The sequence below is a fragment of the Acomys russatus genome, chromosome 1, assembly GCF_903995435.1.
Source record: "Acomys russatus chromosome 1, mAcoRus1.1, whole genome shotgun sequence".
In the NCBI taxonomy this organism is placed as follows: domain Eukaryota; kingdom Metazoa; phylum Chordata; class Mammalia; order Rodentia; family Muridae; genus Acomys; species Acomys russatus.
In genome coordinates, this window is record NC_067137.1 from 63,941,622 (window position 1) to 63,964,041 (window position 22,420).

General features: G+C 34.9%; 1 protein-coding gene across 3 annotated transcripts in view; it reads left to right on the forward strand.

Annotated features, from left to right (window-relative positions):
- Positions 1-22,177, forward strand: part of Arhgap5 (Rho GTPase activating protein 5) — a 65,525-nt gene extending 43,348 nt beyond the window's left edge. For all 3 annotated transcript variants that reach the window (XM_051145916.1, XM_051145907.1, XM_051145926.1), the window contains exons 4-7: positions 12,558-12,635; positions 14,939-15,070; positions 15,891-15,996; positions 20,833-22,177. In XM_051145916.1, the coding sequence (XP_051001873.1) occupies positions 12,558-12,635; positions 14,939-15,070; positions 15,891-15,996; positions 20,833-21,160 (644 nt within the window). In that variant the 3' untranslated portion in view covers positions 21,161-22,177. The remainder of the gene's footprint in view (positions 1-12,557; positions 12,636-14,938; positions 15,071-15,890; positions 15,997-20,832) is intronic.
- Positions 22,178-22,420: the final 243 nt, after the last annotated feature.

A 22,420-nucleotide genomic window follows, 5' to 3' on the forward strand; every position in this document is an offset into this window, starting at 1 on the left:
TCCCAGGTTTTATATGCTAATTTCTTTAAGATAAAAGGAGGGACTTGTGTCAGACCATGTTTATGAGGATGTTCTTTATGAAGGAGATCACATTCTTATGCATCTTCTGTCATCTCTGCAGAATTTAGTTTTGATGAAAAGCCTTCAATCTGGCTGATGTTAATTTTATGACAAAGTTTTTCTGCATCTTCAGAGATGATCATAACATTTTTACTCAGTTTCATATAGTGAATTATATTGGTTGATTTTCAAGTAAGCGAACCTTGAATTCCTGAGATAGATACCACTGGGTCATGTTTTATACTCTTTATATATTGTTAGTTTAAATTGCTAAGATGTCGAGGATCCAGATTACTTATGCCTAGTTATAATTACTTACTGTAGCAAGATTTTACTCAACTCCCTATGTGTTAAAAGGTATTCTCAGAATAACTTTCAATTTCTGCCTACAGGAACTTTTCTTGTCTTGCATGTACAGTACTCAACCAGTTTGTAGAGAATTTCATACGTGAATGAGGCTCTTACCTCCACACCACCCCTGTGTGCTGTGCCCCACAGGACAGGCTTCAGTCTTTCTGACCTCTTAACCTGTATCTGCTAGATTGTCACAACTGTTAGGCTTCCACCCCCTGCCACTGTCATCTGAAGATTCTCTAGGCACCAAATTGAGGCATTCAAATAGTTTATCTCACTTGCTTTTCCCTATGGATAACAATTTTGAGCTGGGGATTCAGTGCTTCTCTTAAAAGGTTGAATTTTCTCATGTTTTCAGTTGTTTGCTGTGAGGGGACAATTTTTATGCAGTAGAAGCAATGTCCATATTTAATACAAGTAGAATCACAGTAAAACATTAAACACTTTCAAGATAGTTTGTATATGTTGCATCTAATGTGTCTGTGGAATATTCAAGTAAAAGGCTAAACTTCTGCTGCATATATGGCTACAGAGCTCAGGAAAGTGTTTTGGTTTTTAGATGCTATTTTGGTAGTTGTCAGTATATAAAAATTAATGTAAGCTTTATGTTAGTGAATTTTCAGGATCAACATTTAAAGTGAGAAGAAAAGTTCAAATTGTTGACAAACTATGCAAAAGAGAGGCTCTACAACCAGAGGAGGAAATAAAGAATCATGGCTATCAATATTAAATAATTTAAAAATTTAAAGATTTTTTTATTAAAGTTTATTAGGGTAAAATTCATAAACTTAAAACTAGCCATATTAAAATGTACAACCCAGTGATATGTATTATATTTCATATTGTAAAGCCACCCCTTGACTTGTTTCAGAATTCTTTAATGGCTCTAAAGAAAACCTTATGCTTATAAGAGTTCCCTACTTTTTCCAGCTTACCAATCTGCCCTTCTGTTCCAATGGACTTATTCTGAATATATCATTTAAGTATAAGCATATAATATCTGAAGATTTTGTCTAGTTTTTCTGACTTAATGTTATTTGCGATTCACCTGTGTAATAGCATGTATCATTGTGATCTCCCATATTTTGTCTCCTTTATTATTTGGTAGACACATTCAGGTTGCCTCTCTACCTCTTGACTATTGTGAAAAGTTATACTGTAAGCAGTGTATGAGAGGTCAACACTGTTTATATCATTGTTAACACCTGTGTTCTCTTATTTTTCTTTTAATATGGATTACATTTAACCTAGATTATTTTGATAGTATTGCCATAAGCAGTATTGTTTTCTTTTCATTTATTTAACTGCTCCTGGGTCTCCCCCCACCCCCAAATCCTTCCTACAACTATTCCCAGGCATTTTATTGGGTACTATTTAATTGAAATTTATTTAAATTACACTTTTTAGTGAAATACTGCAATATACATACAGTGTTTTGAATGTTGATCCTATAATTTGACTGAGTTACTGTATTAGCTCTGTAAGTTTTTTGTATGTATTCCTTTAAACTTCGTGTGTGTGTGTAAATATATGTATATAATCTGTCTAAGTAGGTATAGCTTTGCTTCTTTATATTTGTATGGCTTTGTTTCTTTTTATTGAATTTCTAATGCATTGGTGAATTCCAGTGTGAAAGCAGTTCCTCTGTGATGTTCCTTATCTAAGGGGTAGACAGCTTTGGGATTTCACTGTAGCTTTTTCATAAATAGTGCTTGTCCTGTTGAGGAAGCTTTTCTTTTTTGTTAGTTTCTTGAGGCTGCCGTAAGACTTTTAGAAGCTGCCTACAATAAAATTACAAAGTTATTTTGTCAGATCTGAAGGCTAGAATTCTGAAATTAAAGCATCCAGGATTAATGCTCTGTTTAAGAATCTAGATAGAATTCTCCTTTGCTTTTTGATTTCAGTTATGGTTCCTCAGCTTACAGGCATTCTCACTGGGTGTTTGTTTTCTCTTTCATTTTAAAAATAATTGTGTGTGTTTATTTTGTCTGTGTATGTGTGGGAGCATGTGCTCTTATGGAGTCAGAAGATGACTTGGTGGAGTCAGTTCTCTCCATCTGCTATGTACCTGGCGTGGAAATAGGTTTGGCTTGAACCATCTTTAGCTACTGAAACATCTCACCAGTCCATTTCCTCTTCTTGTGTTGGTTATCAGTCATGTTGGGTTATTAAAGAGTCACCCAACTATAGCCAATATGACTGTACCTTGATTAATTATATGCAGTAATTAAAATCATTTTTTGATGGGTTTATGGGTTAGTCTTATATTGCTTTTCTGTTGCTGTGAACCAAAAAACAACTTAAGGAGCAAAGGCTGTACTTTAGTTCATTGTTAACCATCTCATGGCAGAGATGGCATGGCACCTTTTATATGTCTTTTCTTATATTTTTGAGTTCTGAAAAACATTACAAGAATTACTCCCCCAGAATTTATTCAGGGATCCTCCATTATAGTTTTTGGTATGCTTCTTTCACGCTTGTTTCAAATAGCTTTTTGTTTTGTTTTCATGTCACATATGCTTTTGTTTGACTTGTTTTGTTTTTAATTCTTAGGGTTTTTTGGGGGGGTTGGTTTTTTGTTTTGTTTTGTAGAACATTATTAAAGAAGTATTTCAATTGCTTTTAGAATTCTAGTCTTTAAATAACTGCAGCTTACTATTAGATAATTGTCAGAAGTTGTACTTATTGTCACGAGTTTATCAGTGCAGGTTCTGGGGCTAAAAGGATGTCTTGGCCGTTAAGAACACAGAGTGCTCTTCCAGAAGACCAAGTTCATCCTAGTGCCCACGTGGCAGCTCACAGTTAGTTGCCTGCATGTAATTCCAGTCCCTAGAGAGCCAAGGTTATCTTTAGTCTCTGAAGGTACTAGACATGCATGTGATACACAGAAATAATGTAAATAAAATTAATTAATTGAATTTAAAAAGAAAGGAGTAAGCCACTAAAAACAATATGGGTATTTCTTTACTAGCACGAAGGAATTGTAAATTAGCCCTTGAAATGTTTCTTCAGACTGTTTTTATATCCTATGTTCACCAACAAATTTCTTTAGTCCTCTAGTATATTAATTTTACTTTTATGGTTTCCTAGTTTTGGACCATGTTATTTTTATCTTACTGACAACACTGTCTTACTGAAATATGCGATCATTTAACTGGTTAAAGGGCTAAACGTTTTTGGTTTTATTTTACCCACCATCCACTAGGATATATTCTCTGTTAAAGTAGTGGTTTCTAATTCCTAAAACTGTGTACATAATTAATTCTTAATGTTTATAGCCAAATGTTTGCTCTTGTGACATTACACACAGATTTGTAGAGATGGCTTATTAAGAGCAAGTGTTGTTCCTGAAGAGGATCCAAGTTCAATTCCTACCCTTCATGTTAGCTTTCTTCTTGCCTCTGCAGGCACCTTCACATATGTGCACGTCCTAGTACACAGTCACATATACATGCTATATAATTAAAATTAAAAATCTTTTTTAAAGAATGTTTTCTAAACTAGAATTGGAGTTATTGGTGTTATTTTCACCTACAAATTAAAGAGGACCAGGCATGGTAGCGTATAAACCTTAATCCCAACACTCGAAGGCAGAGGCATATGGACTTCTATAAGTTCCACACCAGCCAAGGGCTGTACAGTGAGATGCTTGTCTCAAAAATAAAATAAATAACTAAATAGATAGATAAATAAAAAGTGACAATCTTTAATTATTTTTTGAGACAGGATTTCATTATGTAGCCCTGGCTATCCAGGATAGGCAAACAGTCTACCAACTGAGCAACATATTCAGTCTATGATCTCTTTTCTAAATGAAAGCCATTCTAGCTAGGGTAAGATGGAGTCTCAAAGCAGTTTAATTTGTATTTCTCTAGTAAGTAAAGATACTGTACACTTACTTTTGAACAGCTGTTTCTTTTGAAATTTATTGATTATCTAATTGATTTTTTTTGTACTTACAAACGTTTATACATGTTTGTGTGTCTGTGTGTAGAAGTTTTCTGCCTTGTCTTTTGAGACACAGTCTCTTACTGAAACTGGAGCTAGCTGATTTCAGCTGTAGTGGCTGGTCATCAGTGGCCGAGGATACCCATGTCTCCACTCCCAAACACTGAAATTATAGGCATAGCCTGTTGTTCCAAAGTTTGTTTTATTTTATTTTGACATTTATCTTTTAAATTTTGTATATTGTTGTAGTTTTGTGAATGTATGAAAAATGTTTGATTCCCTGAAGCTGGAGTTAGAGGTAGTTTTAGGCTCTGCCCCGGGAGTGCTGGACGCTGAACTTGAGTCCTCTACAGGAGTAGTAGTCCATGCTCTTAACCACTGAGCTTCCTCTCCAGACTGACTTAACTACCTACCTTCCTTCCTTCCTTCCTTCCTTCCTTCCTTCCTTCCTTCCTTCCTGACTTCCCTCCTTCCTTCCTTCTTTTCTTCCTTTCTTCCTTCTTTTCTTCCTTCCTTCCTTCCTTTCCTTGTCTGTTTACATTAACATGACTTTGGGAAATTGAAGTCAGGTCCTCATGTTTGCATGGCAAGCATGTGTTAGCTCCCCATAATGGTACTAATTTCTTTCTTTTATATAGTTGGCAAAGATTTGTTTGTTTTTTTTTTTTTTCTGTTTTGTAGGTTGTCTCATTTTCCCCTCCCCTCCTGAGAACTTTATGAAAAATTAGGTCTTTGTAATAACTGTGTGAGCTATTTTTGGGTCCTTTGTTCTCTTCTACTGATGAACATATCTGTTTTGGGGACTAGTGCTGTGCTCATTTTAGTACTACAAGTCTGCAGCATAATTTGAAATCAGATACTTGATGCTCTGATCTTTTGGGGGTTCTTTTTTTTTTTTTTTTTTTTTTTTTCATGTACTGGCTCTGAATTTGAGTTGTCTTTTTTTTTTTTTTTTTTTTTTTTTTGGTAAGATCTTGAGAGTCATTATTTGGCTGTCTAATTAAAATTAGTATTACTTTGCAGCAACTATGATAAAAACACTCTTAGAATTTCTATTGATGTATTAAAATACCAAAAGAAACCTTGGGAGGAAAAGGTTTATTTCATCTTACAACCCTCAGGTCCATCACTAAGAAAAGTCAAGGCAGGAACACAAAGCAGGGACCTGGAGGCAGGAACTGAGAGAGGCCATGGAGGGATGCCTCCTATTGACTTGCTCCCTCTGCTTGCTCAGCCTGCTTTCTTTCAGTTCAGTTTCCAGCATTCATACACCCCTGGTCCTCCTGCTCAGGGGTGGTGTTGCCCACAGGCCAGTCTGATAGGGACATTTTCTCAGTTGGGGTTTCCTCTTAAAGGACTCTAGCTTTTATCAATTGAAATAAAACTATCCATGACCAAAAGTGGTTTATGGAAGAATCTATTTTGGCTTAATGTTCCAGAGGTTCTAACATAGGTGTTATTGTTCAGTCTTTATTTGTATAGTTTCTGAAGTTTTTCTTGCTCCCAATTACTAATTCTCTTGCCAAATATTTGTATAAGATACAAGATTTTATTGAGATTCCTTTGTATTTAGTAAGACTTTGTTTGTGTCCTAGAATATGGTCTTAATTTAGAGAAGGTTCCATGGCCTATTGAAAAGACAGTATATTTTATACCTGATAAATGGAATGTTGTATGTGTTTATAGTTTTACCATTGAGTTTTAGTGGTAAAATTTGACTTTTAGTCTGAATGGCCTATCTAGGGATGAATGTGGGATATTGAAATTATATTATTGTATCAGCTTCCCCACCGACTTTTTATGTCTATCATTAATTTGGGAGCCCCAATGTTTGTTGTATATATATTTATAATTGTTATATTTTCATGACTAATTGTTCTCTTTATGTATGACCGTTCTTTTCTGAGTAATATCAGTTTGAAGTCTACATTATCAGATACAGAATAGCTACACCCGCTCCATTTCAGTTCCTGTTCATTTGCTGGTTTTCCATCCTTTGATTCCTTGTCCATGGGTGTCTTTAGCAGTGAATCATTTTCTTGGAGACACTTGTTAGTTTTTTTTTTGTTTTTTTGTTTTAATCTCGTCAGATTCTCTCTCTCTCTCTCTCTCTCTCTCTCTCTCTCTCTCTCTCTCTCTCTCTCTCTCTCTGTGTGTGTGTGTGTGTGTGTGTGTAGGGAGAGGGAGAAAGAGTGTGCCTTTATTGGTAATTGAGGCTATTTACACTTAAGGCAATCACTTTGAGAGATGTTTACTAATTCCTGTGATTTTTGGAGGGTAGAATTGCTTTTATTCATGGTTGGATTATTGATTGATCATTGATTTCTCCTCATTACTATTAAAGGTTTTCTTGTCCAGTGTTGAATATGATGAATTCCTACCACTTATTCCTCTTGTGATAGTTATTTAATTTTTCTCATGTGCTTATGATCGAGACTTAACTTCCTTTAAGTGTCTGTTCAGTGCTGGCTTGGTGTTCTTGATATGCTTAAATTTATGCTTTTCTTCAACTGTCCTCATCCACCAACTTTAAAAGATAGCTTTGCTGAATATATTAACCTTGATTGGCTCTTACTTTCAGGACTACAAGTAAATTATTCCAGGCTTTCTTGACTTTTAGGGCTGCTATTTCTGATGTGTTTGCCTTTATGAATTGATGTTTTTGCTTTATCATTTCTTTGCTTAGTATTTGTTACTATAGTTAGGGCAAGGTTTCTTTGTTTAGGATTTCAGTTGCCTCTTATGTTTGGACATTTCTTTCTCTAGATTTGGAGGGTTTGTTATAATTTCATTAAGTGGTTTGTCTATATCTCTAGGGTTTAAATGTTTATGCTGTGGAGTCTCGGGCTTAGTCTGTAGATTCTGTTCTAAAGTTCTTAGATGTTTAGTCATATTTTTACCCTTACTGATACTTTATCATGAAAGGTGTTGAATTCTATCAAATGCTTTTTCTGTAGAATTAAGATACTTATTTTTCTCCCTGCATTCTATTACATTAATTGATTTTTGTGGGTTGAAGTTGTTGACATTGTATAAATCCTGGCTGCTCTTGATTTATAATCATAATGTGCTAATGAATTTGGTTTACCAGTGTTTTAGTGAAGATTTTTTACTTATAGGGGAAATTAGTCTTTTTTTTTTTTCTTTTCTTTTTTTTTCTGGTGGTTTCTTTACTTTGACATTTAGAATAATCACATTCTCTTTTTAAAAATTAATTACAAAAATTTTCTTTCAATATTCTTTAAAAATTTGTGATTAATTCTTATTGATCCTTCTAAAAAGATATTGTAGTTAATCAATAAGGTCATGTGGTTCTGGATTTTTCTTACTGCTGGGTGTTTCTAATCAGTTTAAATTTCAGGTCTTCAGAGGTTTCCTGGTTCTTTAGTGAGTTTTGTTAGTGTGTATTGCTAAAAATACACCCAGTTTGCTTCACTTACATGTTTTGTTGGTGTAAAATTTTCATAGTGTACTGTCTTGTATTTTTTAAAATTTCTGTTCTTTCAGTAATATCACTGTATTTTTGTTTCCGATTTTGGTAGTTGGAGTCTTTTCCTTCCCCTGATAATCCTTGGTGAGTCTAGTTAAAAGATTGCCCAGCTCATTGATCTCTTCAAGGAACCAACTTTGAGAGCTGTTGATGTTGTTTTTCTACCTTGTTTTCTGATTTATAATTCACTTTTTTTTTCTTGCTTTGAGTATAGAGTGTTACTCTTTTATAGGCCCATAACGTTAACCTTAAAATGGAGTGCTTGCTTATTTCTTTCTTTGTTCTGTGTTGCTGGTGATTAAACCTAGACCTGTACACGTGCATATTCTCTTTTATTGCTTATCTGTTTGTAGGTGTACAGCCACAGAGTTCTCCTTGCAAACTCTCTTGCTGCACCATACAGGTTTTTCATTTTATTCATCTCAAAGTAGGTTTTAATTTCATTTGTAATTTGATCCATACTAGTATGCAGTTTAATTTCCACTTATGTACAAATTTTTGTTTGTTGCTGATTTATACTTTAAGTCCTTTGTGCTTAGAGAACAAGTTCTGTATTCAGAATTTTTAAATTAGTTTAGACTTGTTATGTGACTTACTACATGATATGATTTGTCCTAGAAACATTCCCTATATGTTCTGTTTTTGGATGTTCTGTGCTTGGTCTAGTTAGATTATGATGTTACTTAAGTCTTGTGTTTCCTTGGTAATCTTTATCTATCTGCTTTCATCATTATTGCCTATACTATTGTGCTATCTCTTTTATAATTGAATTTAGTTTTGTGTAAATTTGCTTCTTATATATTATAGAATGCTCAGTTGGCATGTATGGCAATTACTACATCATCTTGATGGATTATCTCTTATTTTTTTATCTTACAGTCTCATTATTTTCTAGTAATTAAGATAGCCACCCCAGCTATCTTTTGCATTGATACATTTTCAATCCTTTCAGGTTTATTTTGTTCTGTTGTTTTTGCTTGTTTTGTTTTTTGAAACAGGGTCTTCTGTGTTACTTAGCCTGTCCTTGAACTCCTGGGTTCAAGTGTTCTTCCTTCCTCAGCCTTCTAAGTCACTGATACCAAAGGCGCGGCTGCTAATACCTTGATTAGTCTTTCACTTCTTTACCTTCACACATTTGTGTTGTGGTCCTGTGACGGTATCTTACAAGCTACATCTTGCTTTTCGTCTTTCTTTCTTTCTTCCTTCCTTCCTTTCTTTCTTTCTTAATCGATTTGTTAAGAGAGTAAAGGAGAATTTAATTGTCTTTTAATTTTTATCAGGGTGTTAAAATGATCATCTTAACTTTTTTGGTGTTTTTTAAGACAGAGTCTCACTATGTTGCTCTGGCTGTCCTGGAACTCACTGTATAGATCAGGCTGGCCTCAAACTCATAGAAATTCGCATATACCTGCCTCCCAAGTGCTGAGATTAATAGCATGCATTACTACACCCAGTATATCTTAAACTTTTTAACAGATATGTTTGAATTCAGTTTAACTTTGTTTCAAAAGTAAGTAAAAACTCCTTTACTGTTAGTGCCACAAATTACATCTTTGCAAGTTATGTGTCTGGTATAATAATCACAACAAAAAGAGAAGTTATAAATCAAAGCTGAAACAAAGCTATTTGGCTTATGCACCTAACTATATATCTTTTGTTGTTGTTTTATCATTGTTATAATTTCAGCAGGTCTCCTTGATCGTTAATATTGTCAGGTTGATCTATAATCACCTAGGAGATAAATGTCTGAGCATGTTTGAGGAAATTTCTAGATTACATTAATAGATGTAGGAAGGCCCACTCCAAATTGGATGGAAGCCATTCTATAGGCTAGAGAGGGTTCCTGAGAAGACAAGCTAAGCATTAGCTCCTCCTCCGCTTCCTGACTTTAGACATAATGCAGTTAGTTGCCTTCTATTCCTGTTCACATGACTTCCTTATCTTGATGGACCTTACCCTCAAGCAGTGAACTACAAATAAAAAAATTTTTTTTTCATTCAGTTGTTTCTATTGGGTATTTTGTCATAGCAATAAAAGAACTAATAACTCCAGTTATCACAACCAAAAATATTTTTAGGCGTTGCCAAGTAGTCCCTGAAATGCAGTGTCTCCCTGAAAAACCACTTTAGGGTGGGAAGGACCTTGAGGATTATGGGACATTGCTAATAATGTTAGCACAGCTGAATACAAGAGTGAGTTCTACTGCCCTATAATCTATGAAGTACTTAATGGTAATAGTTACAGTTTTAAAGTGCTATGGGAATTCTAAAGAAGTTGATTCTAAGTGGAAATAGCAAGAAAAGTGTCAATGAGGAAGAGGTGTTTTAATTGGTGTAATGCTCTAGAAAAAAAGATGTGATAGGATTCATTTGATAAGTGTTTTATGTTTGTAATGCACATGAAATAAGTTGAAAAAATCTACTGGCACTAACTAAATCTCAAAAAAAAGAGTTGACCATTAAATCATTGGCATTAAGTGACAATGTGTTCTTGAGAGAGATGTTCCTGTTTGTAGTATTAGCATGATTGAATCAAAAGGGAACGATATTAGCCGTGCTTTTTATTTTCTTCTTTTATAACTTACCTGTTTCAGATTTCTATTTTTAAAAAACAGAGATTAATATGAGTTTTTGTCTGTTTGTTTGTATGTTTAATAAGACAGTTTAACTGCTGTGTGAGACTTGTTAAATTCAGAAGGCAAACAGTCAAGAGTTGCAGGCTAGAAACTGGTGGCAAGCCCTCACACCACATCCACATGTGACACTTCTTCAGTGGGGAAGCTTTACTTCTACTTTTCTTCATTATTTTTTTTTTTTTTTTTTTTTTTTTTTTTTTTTTTTTTTTTTTTTTTTTTTTTTATTAATTTATTCTTGTTACATCTCAATGTTTATCCCATCCCTTGTATCCTCCCATTCCTCCCCCCCCCCCATTTTCCCATTATTCCCCTCCACTATGACTGTTCCTGAGGGGGATTACGTCCCCCTATATATTCTCATAGGGTATCAAGTCTCTTCTTGGCTACTTGCTGTCCTTCCTCTGAGTGCCACCAGGTCTCCCCCTCCAGGGGACATGGTCAAATGTGAGGCACCAGAGTATGTGAGAAAGTCGTATCACACTCTCCACTCAACTGTGGAGAATATTCTGACCATTGGCTAGATCTGGGAAGGGGTTTAAAGTTTACCTCCTGTATTGTCCTTGGCTGGTGCCTTAGTTTGAGCGGGACCCCTGGGCCCAAATCTGCCTATCATATTATTCTACTTGTAGATTTCTAGGACCCTCTGGATCTGGAGGTCACTATTCTTCATTATTTTTAACTGATGACTAGGTTCTGCCTTTGGTGGATAAGTGTTTTGTTTAGGGTGCGCACCTTCCCCCCTCCTCCCTCTCTCTCTCTGTGTGTCTCTGTCTGTCTCTCTCTGTGTCTGTCTGTCTCTCTTTCTCTCTCTCTCTCTCTCTCTCTCTCTCTCTCTCTCTCTCTCTCTCTCTCTGTGTGTGTGTGTGTGTGTGTGTACACGTACTGTCTAGTGTTTTTCTCAATCATTCTGTTTTACTTGTTTTGCTGGGTCTTTCACTGAAACAGACTTTGCCATTTCTGTCTAGTCTAGCTAGCCAGCTTGGCCTAGAAATTCCAATTCTACCCCAAGAATGCTAGGGGTTATGGGTGGCTGCCACACATGCCTAGTTCTGGGGATTGGTACTCTGCTCCTCCAGATTGCATGACAAGCACTTTATCCACTGAGACATTTCCTAAGCCCCTGATTGTAGAGTGTTAAGTGTTTGTTCTGTATTCTAGGCAAGGATATCCCTTGTTTCTGGCTTCCTTTACTTACTCACTCACTCACTCATTTATTTATTTATTTTTTATTTATTATTAAGTATACAGTGCTGTGCTTGCATGTACACCTGCATGCCAAAAGAGGCACCAGATCTCATTATAGATGGTTGTGAACCACCATGTGGTTGCTGGGAATTGAACTCATGACCTCCAGAAGAGCAGACAGTGCTCTTAACCTCTAAGCCGTCTCTCCAGCCCTTCTCTGACTCATTTTATCAAATCTTTCTCTGATTTGTCACTTCGTCTCAATTAGACAGTCACTTTCAAACATTGGTGCTTCCTTCTACAAACTAACTTTACCCTGATTGTTTGGGATTAAAGGTGTGTGCTAAAGACTTGTCTGTATTCCAACCAGAGTAGCCACATTGCTGGATTAAAATCCCTCTACAGACCTTAACCTCAGAATCTTCCTGCCTCAGTTTCCCAAGGGCTATGATTATAGACATGTACTACCATATCAGACATAGTCTGGTTTCTTTCACATACGTGAATACTCCCAAGAATACCTAATCCACATTGGCTGTGTCAGTAATAACTCACAGTTTTTGTGGATATGACCTTGTCCTCACAAATTTTCTGAGAGAAAATTTTTGCTCATTTTATCTTTACAGATTTCTGAGAGTTAAATTTTTCTCAGTATAATACTTTATAAAGCATGAAATATTTATAACCAAGTAGACAGAGAAATAGTATGTTGTCTTATGCAAAGGCCCTGAAATACTGCTCCAGGAATGATACTAGAGATCAATTTTCTAATATTTCTGTAAAGTGTAATCAATTTTGACTGGTCACTAAGGATTTATTATAGTTAAGCATATTCTTTGTTATGACTGTATGTGTTTATAAAAACATCTGTTTTTAATTTCTTAGGATTATGTACTGAAGGACTGTACCGTGTTAGTGGAAATAAAACTGATCAAGACAACATTCAAAAGCAGTTTGATCAAGGTAATATAATTTCAAAATAAAATTGTTGTCTTTTTAGGAAGGTGGATATTAGGCAATTGTAAGAGGAAGTGGGAAATACCAAATTTTTTAATGCATTTAGAATAAAATATTTGAGACAGTTTAATCTGTTGGGTTAAGAAAATAGTTTTGTATCTATATTTTGATGTGTAAGGCTAGAAGACAAGAAAGAATATATTGAAAAGAAAGATATTCAAAACAGTCTATTGTTGGCAATGAAATGTATCGGTCTAGTTTAGAAATAAGAATCTTCTTCATATGCTAAGACTGCAGGGATTAATGTAAACCAAACATTTTGAGGTAAGCTATGATACATTATGGACTATGTATTATTTCTTCCCCTAATTTATTCTAATTATATTCTAATTCATTAAGCTATCTATAAATAAAACAATAACAGAAGCTATAAAGCTATTGCCAAAATTAGAAAAAGAGTAAATTTGCTTATGATGAATTAGCAACTATTATATCCAAAATAGTAATATGTAAAAGTGCTTTTTTAAAATATAACAGCTAATCTTTAGGAGCAAATTCAAAAGTGAGTCCTTAACTAGTAAGGAACTCCATGTGTGATCAAAGATAAAACTAAAAAATGAAAATCAAAATACTAGGGGGAAGTAAGTGAATATTGCTATAGTTTTTTACTGCAAAGGGCCTAAATTTGGTAAGAAACATAGAAATGAATGAATAACAATCTAGGCTACCTAAAAGTGTAAAAATTCTCCAGAAGAATATAAAAACAAAATCTTCAAGAATATATAGAGTTACCTATACAGATGAAACTATTAGTATACTTTTGAGAATATACTCAGCCTTAACCAATGACAATTTTGTTTTAAGATTGTATTTATTATCAGTGAAAAATATTGTTGGTAATGTAGGCAAACACATTTTGTATACCTGTTATAAGTACATTCTGAGGGACAGTTTGTGAATCTTAAAATTAGATTCCTTTGTTTGGAAATTCGGCTTCAAGGAATTTGCATTCCAACGGCCTTTGTGTGAACTTGTTAAAGGCATTTGTTACAATATTTATACTTTTAAAAGGAGGAGGAGCCACCCGTGTATCTGTAAATATTGAATATTGTAATGAGGTAAAATTAATTATGTTTGTTACAATGGCAAACCATCACTTATTGAATGGTAATACATGTGTAAATAGTATGCCATGTTGCCAAAAACACTCTACCATACTTTTAAGAAACAGTAGAGAAAATGGCTTTTATAATGTTCAATTAGTATAATTTCACTTTGAGTGAGGAGGGCAGAATAATAGTTTGATGTCTTGAATTCAATTTGGTGCCTTTATTTTTTAGTCTTGCCACTTATGTCTGCCTCAGGCAAGTTAATCTTTCTAGATCTCATTTTTTTTTCTCATCACACAGTGGAGATGAAAAAACAAACATGAGGATAATGAGATAATGCTTGTCCAGTAAGATGTGTAAATAGGTCATGTTTTCAGTGATCATAAAAAGGGCTCAAAGGAAGCATGCTTTAAAATATAAGTAATGATTGTCTCTAAGTCAGGGAATAATTTTTTTCTGATCTATATTTTTACACTAAGTGACTTGCTGATATCAAATAAACCTTATGATATAACTTTGGCATGTTCCTTTCATGTTCTTTAAATCTGCCCTTTACTGATAAGGTAATTACTTTAACCTGCTTATTTAAAACATTAAAAGATAGAGTTTAAAGGTGCATATTAGAATTGCTTTTTGGTTTTAGAGACAGGGTGTCTCTATGTAGCCTTGCCTGTCCTGGACTCACTTTGTAGACCAGGCTGGTCTACAGAGTGATCTGCCTGCCTCTGCCTCCCAAGAACTGGGGTTACAGGCATGTGCCACTGAGCCCAGCTCCATATTTGAACTGATATACATAATTTGATTAATTTGTCCTTCTCTTCTCGGGATTTTATTTTATTTTATTTGTTTGTTTATTTTTTTAGTAGGGTGGTCTAGGACTTTTGTGTATGAGTGTGGGTTTTCTTTTTTCTTTCTTTCTTTTTTTTATTAATTTATTCTCTTGGAATTTTAAAGTCTCTGTTTAAACAGGAAATTAGAAGAACAGTATTATTAAAATTCTTTAATGCACTATATGTAATGCTGGTATATAAGATATAATGTTTGTTAATAAAATGCTTTTTGCAAGGATCTGTATAGTTTACTGGCCTAAAGAAAAGTAATTAATGAGAAATGTATTTTGGCAGAAAAGTGTCCATTTAGTTTACCTATACAATAAGTTAAAATTTCATTATATAATTAAGTTTTGATTTTGTCTTATAGATCATAATATCAATCTAGTATCAATGGAAGTGACAGTAAATGCTGTAGCTGGAGCTCTCAAAGCTTTCTTTGCTGATCTGCCGGATCCTTTGATTCCATATTCGCTCCACCCAGAGCTATTGGAAGCAGCAAGTAAGCTTAAGCTTGGGCGGTAGGGTTAATGATGGTGGATTTTGAATATCTTTTGCCAGAGGAATTTATAGTTAAAAGATTCACTTTATAAGATACTATTTCTGTTTTTAAATTTTTTGTTAATTTATTCAGATTACAACTCAGTTGTTATCCCATCACTTGTACCCTCCCATTCCTCTCTTCCTCCCACTTTCACCCTATTCCCCTCCCCTAGGTCTAAGACCGAGGGGGACCTCCTCCCCCACTATATGGTCATAGGCTATCAAGTCTCATCTTGGTAGCCTGCTTATTCTTTCTTTGAGTGCCACCAGGGCTCCCCACCACGGGGAAGTGGTCAAATATGGGACACCAGAGTTCATGTCGGGGTCAGTCCCTGCTCTCCACATAACTGTGGAGAATAGACACTATTTCTTAAACGCATCCACCAAATTTAAATAAAATCAGGATTCCCATGTATGACCTTAGCGATATTTGTCTTTAGCTACTCTCACAGATAACGAGGGGCAAAGGGAGGGTGCACCGAGGCTTCTATATGCAATGATGGTATATAAGATATAATGTTGTTGGCCGGGTGTGGTGGTGCACGCCTTTAATCCCAGCCCTCGGGAGGCAGAGGCAGGCGGATCGCTGTGAGTTTGAGGCCAGCCTGGTCTACAAAATGAGTCCGGGACAGCCAAGCCTACACAGAGAAACCCTGTTTCCAAAAAAAAAAAAAAAAGATATAATGTTAATAAGATGCTTTTGTAGTAAATATTAACTGGGTGTTTGTATCAGATATTTGAAAGTTTATTAATTGTATCCAAAAATTCATCTTTCACAGAAATCCCAGATAAAACAGAACGCCTTCATGCCTTGAAAGAAATTGTTAAGAAATTTCACCCTGTAAACTATGATGTTTTCAGATATGTGATAACGCATCTAAACAGGTACTTACAGATAAAATGCTCTTTGTGTCTCAAACCTGTAACATTTATAAGCTGGATAGTTGTAACTTCTACTAAGGAGAATACAGACTACATATAAGGTTCTGTTTGAGTTCTTTGTAATGGCTATTTATATTATCTAATCAATATCTATAAAGCTTCATGGTTACTATTTCTCACATATGATCAGTGGTTGTCTGTCTGTTTAGTTATTGTACTAGGGATTAAACCAGGGCCTTCCACATGCTGGGCAAGTCCTCTACCACAGAGCTCTGCACTCTTCCCCACAGGACAGTGTTCTCTAAGGTGTTTGGGCTTTTGTTTTTGTTTTTCTTTTTATTTTGTTTTTGTTTTTTAGTAGTAGTTCTCCTGTGTATAGTCTTAGAATGTTGGAAAATGACAATAGCCAAATTAACCAAATCAACCTATTTGGAATTGAAGAAATTGGGTTTAAAGAGAGAAATCAAAGTCGAGCAGAACCCTTACGTGGTTCACATCACTCTGTCTACTATATGTTGTATATTTTATGTATTCCATATGGGGAAATTTTGTCCTAAACTGTCCTGTTACCCAAAATATAGGACAATAATTTCCTGTATTCATAACTTTAAATATGTTACAGTTGGAAATTATGTTAAGTGAGAGGCACTGTAGTATTGATTATTAAGATTTGCTCAGACACTGTAGTCCAACAGTTTACAGTTTGCAATGTCGTCACAATTGTAACCTTAGACAAACTATTTCTCAGTTAAGAAATGAGAAAAAGAACACTTCACGGAGTTGTTCTTAATTTTGTTCTTTTTGGGGGAGGTGGAGTTTTATTTTTGTATTTGTGTATATTTTTATTTGTACAAATATAAATAAAAATATACTTTTACCAAAAGTTTATTAAAAAAAAATTTTAGTCGTAATTTAAAGAATTCTGCAGGATTGTAGTGTGGCTCCGTGATAGAGCATTTGCCTAGCATCTGGGAAACCCCGTGTTTGATCCTCACCACAAGAAAATAAAGTGCAGTAATCATAATGAGACCCAAGTGAAATACATTTTAATCTATTCTTTTTAAAGGAGTCTATTAATCAATGCTTAAAGTTTTTATTAATGCTATTATTGCCATATATAAAATTATACTAGCTGTAGAAGTCCCTTTTCATTTTATTTTTTCCAAGTCCCTTTTTAAAAAGAAACTGTCAACTTGATACTATTATAGCAGACTGATAGAATTTCCCCTTTTGAAGAATAACTAATGGTTGGTGTTTTGTTGATGGTATATACGTAAGCTTTATGCCTGACTTAATATAGACAATGGTAACACTTTGTGAACATAGCAGGCAGAAGTAAAACTTGGACTTGATTTAAAAGATTGTGAGAAGGGACAGGGCAAAATATATTCAAAGAGTCACAATACTGGCCCACCTTCAAAGTTACCTTAAGTACTGTATTGTATTCTGGAACTGTCTTTGGCTATGTGCAATAATAAACAGCACAGCCAAAAGCATGTTTGATACACAAAAACACAAAGAGGAGGCTTATTTGGACTGACCAAAATAAAGATGGAGATGGAAAATAAAGAGAAAAGCAATTCCAGGTTATAGACAGTACTGTTCAGATTGTGCTATGACTTCATTGGCTAGCTTTAGTCTGTATGTTGATAAGTTTGTTTCAGAATATATAAATCTTTTTTCTTTTCTTTTTTTCATTTTTGGTTTTTTCAAGACAGGGTTTCTCTGTTTAGCCTTAGCTGTCCTAAACTCACTGTGTAGGCCAACCTCTGCCTCCTGAGTCCTAGGATCAAAGGTGTGCGACACCACGCCCAGCTCCATATAAATCTTTTTTCATTGTACATACTATTAAGAAACACTCTACTGCACAGTTCTAGTTTTCTTTTGGGTTTTGTTTTTATTTTGTTTTTGTTGTTTGTTTTTTGAGACAGATTTTCTCTGTGTAGCCCTGGCTGTCCTGGAACTTGCTCTGTAGACAAGGCTGGCCTCAAACTCACAGAGATGTGCCTGTCTCTGCCTCCTGGGTGCTGGGATTAAAATTTTGGTAGTTTTCTTTTGTACTGCTGTAGTAAACACCTTGGCCAAAAGCAACTTAGAGGAAGAAAGGATTTATTTGGCTTACATTTTCCTATCTTGAAGAAAGGATTTATTTGGCTTAGGTTTACCCCACCTATCATTCAAAGTGAAGGCAGGACAGGAGCTGAAGCATGGAGGAATGCTGCTTACTGGCTTGCTCCCTAACTCCTGCTCAGCTAGCTTTTTTATATAGCCCAGGACTCTTTGCTTAGCATGCTTTGGTAGCAGGCCCAGTGAGCTAGGCCCTACTATCTGCAGGCAAGAAAATAGCCCACAGACATACCCACAGGCCAATCTGTTTGAGATAGTACCAGTACCCCAATTGAGTCTCCTTTAGGTAACTCCAGACTATCTGAAGTTGACAGCTGAAGCTAACTAGGAGCTAGACTGTAACTTGATAAAGCCGTGTGTGCGCGCGCGCACGTATCCTCACAGTACTGAAGAAAATAAGTCATAGCCTTCATGGGGCTAGAATTCTAGGGGAAGACAAATACATGTTTTTGACAGATTGACAAAATTGTATTATCCTGTGGAATGATTCTTTGATTATATTTTTCCGCTCCTTTATGAAATGTATTAAGCCCATTTTTTCTTAATTATTTTTCCATTTTCTTTCCCTTATCACAACTTTATTTATTATTTCTTATTCAGGAATTACTAACATTAATAGTTGTTCTTCTACCAACTTTTATTTTTACCCTCCCTTGATTCTAATGCCAAGATGATCTTTTTTTTCCCAAGATTTATTTATTATGTATATGGTGTTCTTGCATATACACCTGCACAGCAGAAGAGGGCACCAGATCTCATTATAGATGGTTGTGAGCTACCCTGTGGTTGCTGGGAATTGAACTCATGACCTTTGGAAGAGCAGCCAGTGCTCTTAACGTCTAAGCCATCTTTCTAGCCTCAAGATGATCTTTCTAAAACATCTTTGCATAAAGATTGTTTTGGCTTTTTTACATTATTTTATATGTTATGCTTATATATACATCTGCACATGCATTCGTTCCTGATGCCTGTGGTGATCATAATTCGGCATCGGTTGCCATCAAACTAGAGTTTCAGATTGTTGTAGACCACAAGGTGGGTGCTGGGATTGGAACTCAAGAGTCTCTGCAAGACCAACAGGTGTTCTTAATTCCTGAGTCATCTCTCCAGCCCTAAAGATTTTTCAGTGTTTAAAATGGACCGCTTTAGGATAGACTCTAAACTAATTAACATTAATTGCTCTAAGTAGCAACACTTTCTTTCCTTTTCCCATAAACAGCGGTTAATTAACAACTATTTATAATACCAGTTATTCAAGAGTATCAGTTTGTGGCACATCATAACATGCTGCCAGTAGTTTGAGAGTATGGTACCTCAAACAGCAGCCATCTGAGAATTTGTGAGGAATATATTTTATTAGGCCTCACCACAGGCATAATAAATCACAATCTTCCAATAGTCACCAGCATTTTATGTTTTTAACAAGCCTTCCAGAATGTTCTGACAAAAGCTATAGCCATGGTTGTAACTCACTTTCCCTCCATTCCTGCCATTCTTCCCACATTACTTTTGACTTAGCCTTAAACTTTACCTTGTCCATGAAGCTTTCCTTGATTATCCTAGTTTCTAACTGATGAGTACCTTCAGTTAGACTTCAGACTGTGTCCTTAACTCGGTAGGTAACTCCTGAGCCTAGCATGAAACTGCAGCATAAAACACCACACTGTACAAACTAGTCACCTCCTACTTATTAATAAATGGCTGACTTTATTCAGACTGTTCCAGTTGAGTCTCTTTTAGCTAGAAATTACTTCTTTATAGAGTTTCCTATGGTTGAGGTTTTTTATTTGTTCGTTTTTTTAATCTTAAAGATTTTCTTACTTCTGGACAGTTTGTTTTCCCCTTTCTTTCTGTAGCTCAGGCTGGCTTAGAATCCACTATCCTACTCCTTCAGTCTCCTGATAGTGGGGATTACAGGTATATACTACGATGCCCACTTTGGATTGTTTCTTTGTGTAAAATGAGATGACTGAATAAACTCCTAACTATGCACTCTCTCTTAATGTAATAATTTATAGTTTACAATCTAAGTTTGCGTCTTACAAGTTTTGCCTACTAGAAATGGTGATAGAAGTGCTTGCTCACATACTTAAAGGACTGGGTAAAAGTCATTTAATATTCTATGACCATTTGTAAACTGATGGTGAATTATGAGAAATTTTAAAGTAGAATTTATTGAGTGTTGTCTTTCAGATGAAGTTTTAATAGTGTACAAAATGCTTAATGTTTTAAAAGATTGTTCATAGTCTGCTCGGAGCTAACTTCCTTCATAGTTGTTAAAATATTTTTGACTGGATGGGTTAAGCTAAGTTTTCCAAAGCTCGTTTAAAAGAGATGACGTATGCTGATTTATTTTTTAATTTCCCACAATAGTCTTGGATGACGCAATTAGAATTTGCTATTTAGAAAGCCATTAATGTTTGTCACTTGGCCTTCTTAACCTAGAAGAAAAGGATATTTTCAAATTGAAAAGACTTCCATAGGTAAACTTTTAAGACTCGGGGTGCAGGCAACATCTTTTAGACTATCTGGCATTCTCAAAAGAAATAGGTATTGATTCCTCTCTTGTCTTAGAATATAGTTGAATATAGAATGTTAAGAGAAATATTTAATTTAAAAATAAAAATTAGCATAAATGTTAAACTAGGTTTGAGATTCTGTAATTGCAATGCATTCTGATTTTTTTTTTTTTTTACCATTTCATAATTTCAGGGTTAGTCAGCAAAATAAAATCAACCTAATGACAGCAGACAACTTATCCATCTGTTTTTGGCCAACTTTGATGAGACCTGATTTTGAAAATCGGGAGTTTCTGTCTACCACTAAGATCCATCAATCTGTTGTTGAAACCTTTATTCAGCAGTGCCAGTTTTTCTTTTACAATGGAGAAATTGTAGAAACTGCGAACACTGTGGCTCCTCCACCACCTTCAAATCCAGGACAATTGGTGGAATCAATGGTACCGCTTCAGTTGCCACCACCATTGCAACCTCAGCTAATTCAACCACAATTGCAGACAGATCCACTTGGTATTATATAAATATAATGTGATTGCAGATGGCTTGAAATTGGACAAAAGCAAAACTAGACATGCATGTTTCAGGGTTTAGTAGTATATATTTCATGTTTCATACAGATAATCCACATTCAAAATGGCGAGACTTACTCTTTGAACTATATGGTATTCCCTATTCACTTACGTTACAAATCTAAAACATGTGGTAAGCATGACTGGAGAGGTTTAATTTTTATAAACAAATAGTTATAAAAATGCAAAGCTGCTGCTGCTGCATGCAACCTTATTGCAATCAGTATATCATTCCTGTGGCAATTTCTGTCACATTATATTGTGAATAAAATTTTTCTATAGAAATTAAATGATTTAAAAGCTCATATATGAAACGTTTAATGCTTTCAGCCTGCTTTATGGCTGGTTTTGTTATTTGATGTGCTAATTTGGGGACTTAATTTACATATAAGCAGTCTGTGTAGATAACTAAAGCCCAGTTAAGTATTTTTTAATTTGAGGCTACTATGCCATTCCTTGGATGTTGTTTGAAAGAAAGGAAAAAAAAAATCGTGTAACAGATTTCACATTCTGCACCTTCAGCTAATAAGTAAATCTGTGGATGATTTGATGAGGAGTGAACGAACCTGTTTCCTTTACTCACATACCAAGGACACAACTTGTGATTAAAGTGAGTTGATAATGTGGTGTAAGGATAGTTGTCACCAACTCATTTCTTTATGATCTATAATGGAAATACGTTTTGTATACGGTTAATTCTGTAAACAGATGCATGTTCAAAAGATCTATGATGGTCTTGTAATCTTAATCTAATATATTTTAGATATTTTAATTTTTCCCTCTTAGGGAATACATTTAGTATAGTGTAGAAAAATACTCCATGACATTTTCATATAAGGTTATATAACTTTTCATACATAAACATGAAATTTGTTGTAGAAAGTTCTTTAAACCAAACATTTAATGTAGGACTTCAATTTAATCTGTTCCTTGAATCTATTTTTATGTGGCCCTTGAGAATATATCCCCCCCCCCAAAAAAAAATCCATTGCTAATACAGCAATAAAAATACTTTGGGTACTGACAGGCTCCTTGGAGTATGTATATATAAAGCCACACACACTTGTATTCATGTTCTTTCTGTGATATGTTGTTCTACAACCCAGAATGGATTTTGAACCATTTTTTAAACCAAGTTTTCCCCCTTTGATGTTGGTACCAGAGTTGCTATAAATGACTGCTGCTTTAGGGGTAAAATATTTTGTTAGTGAA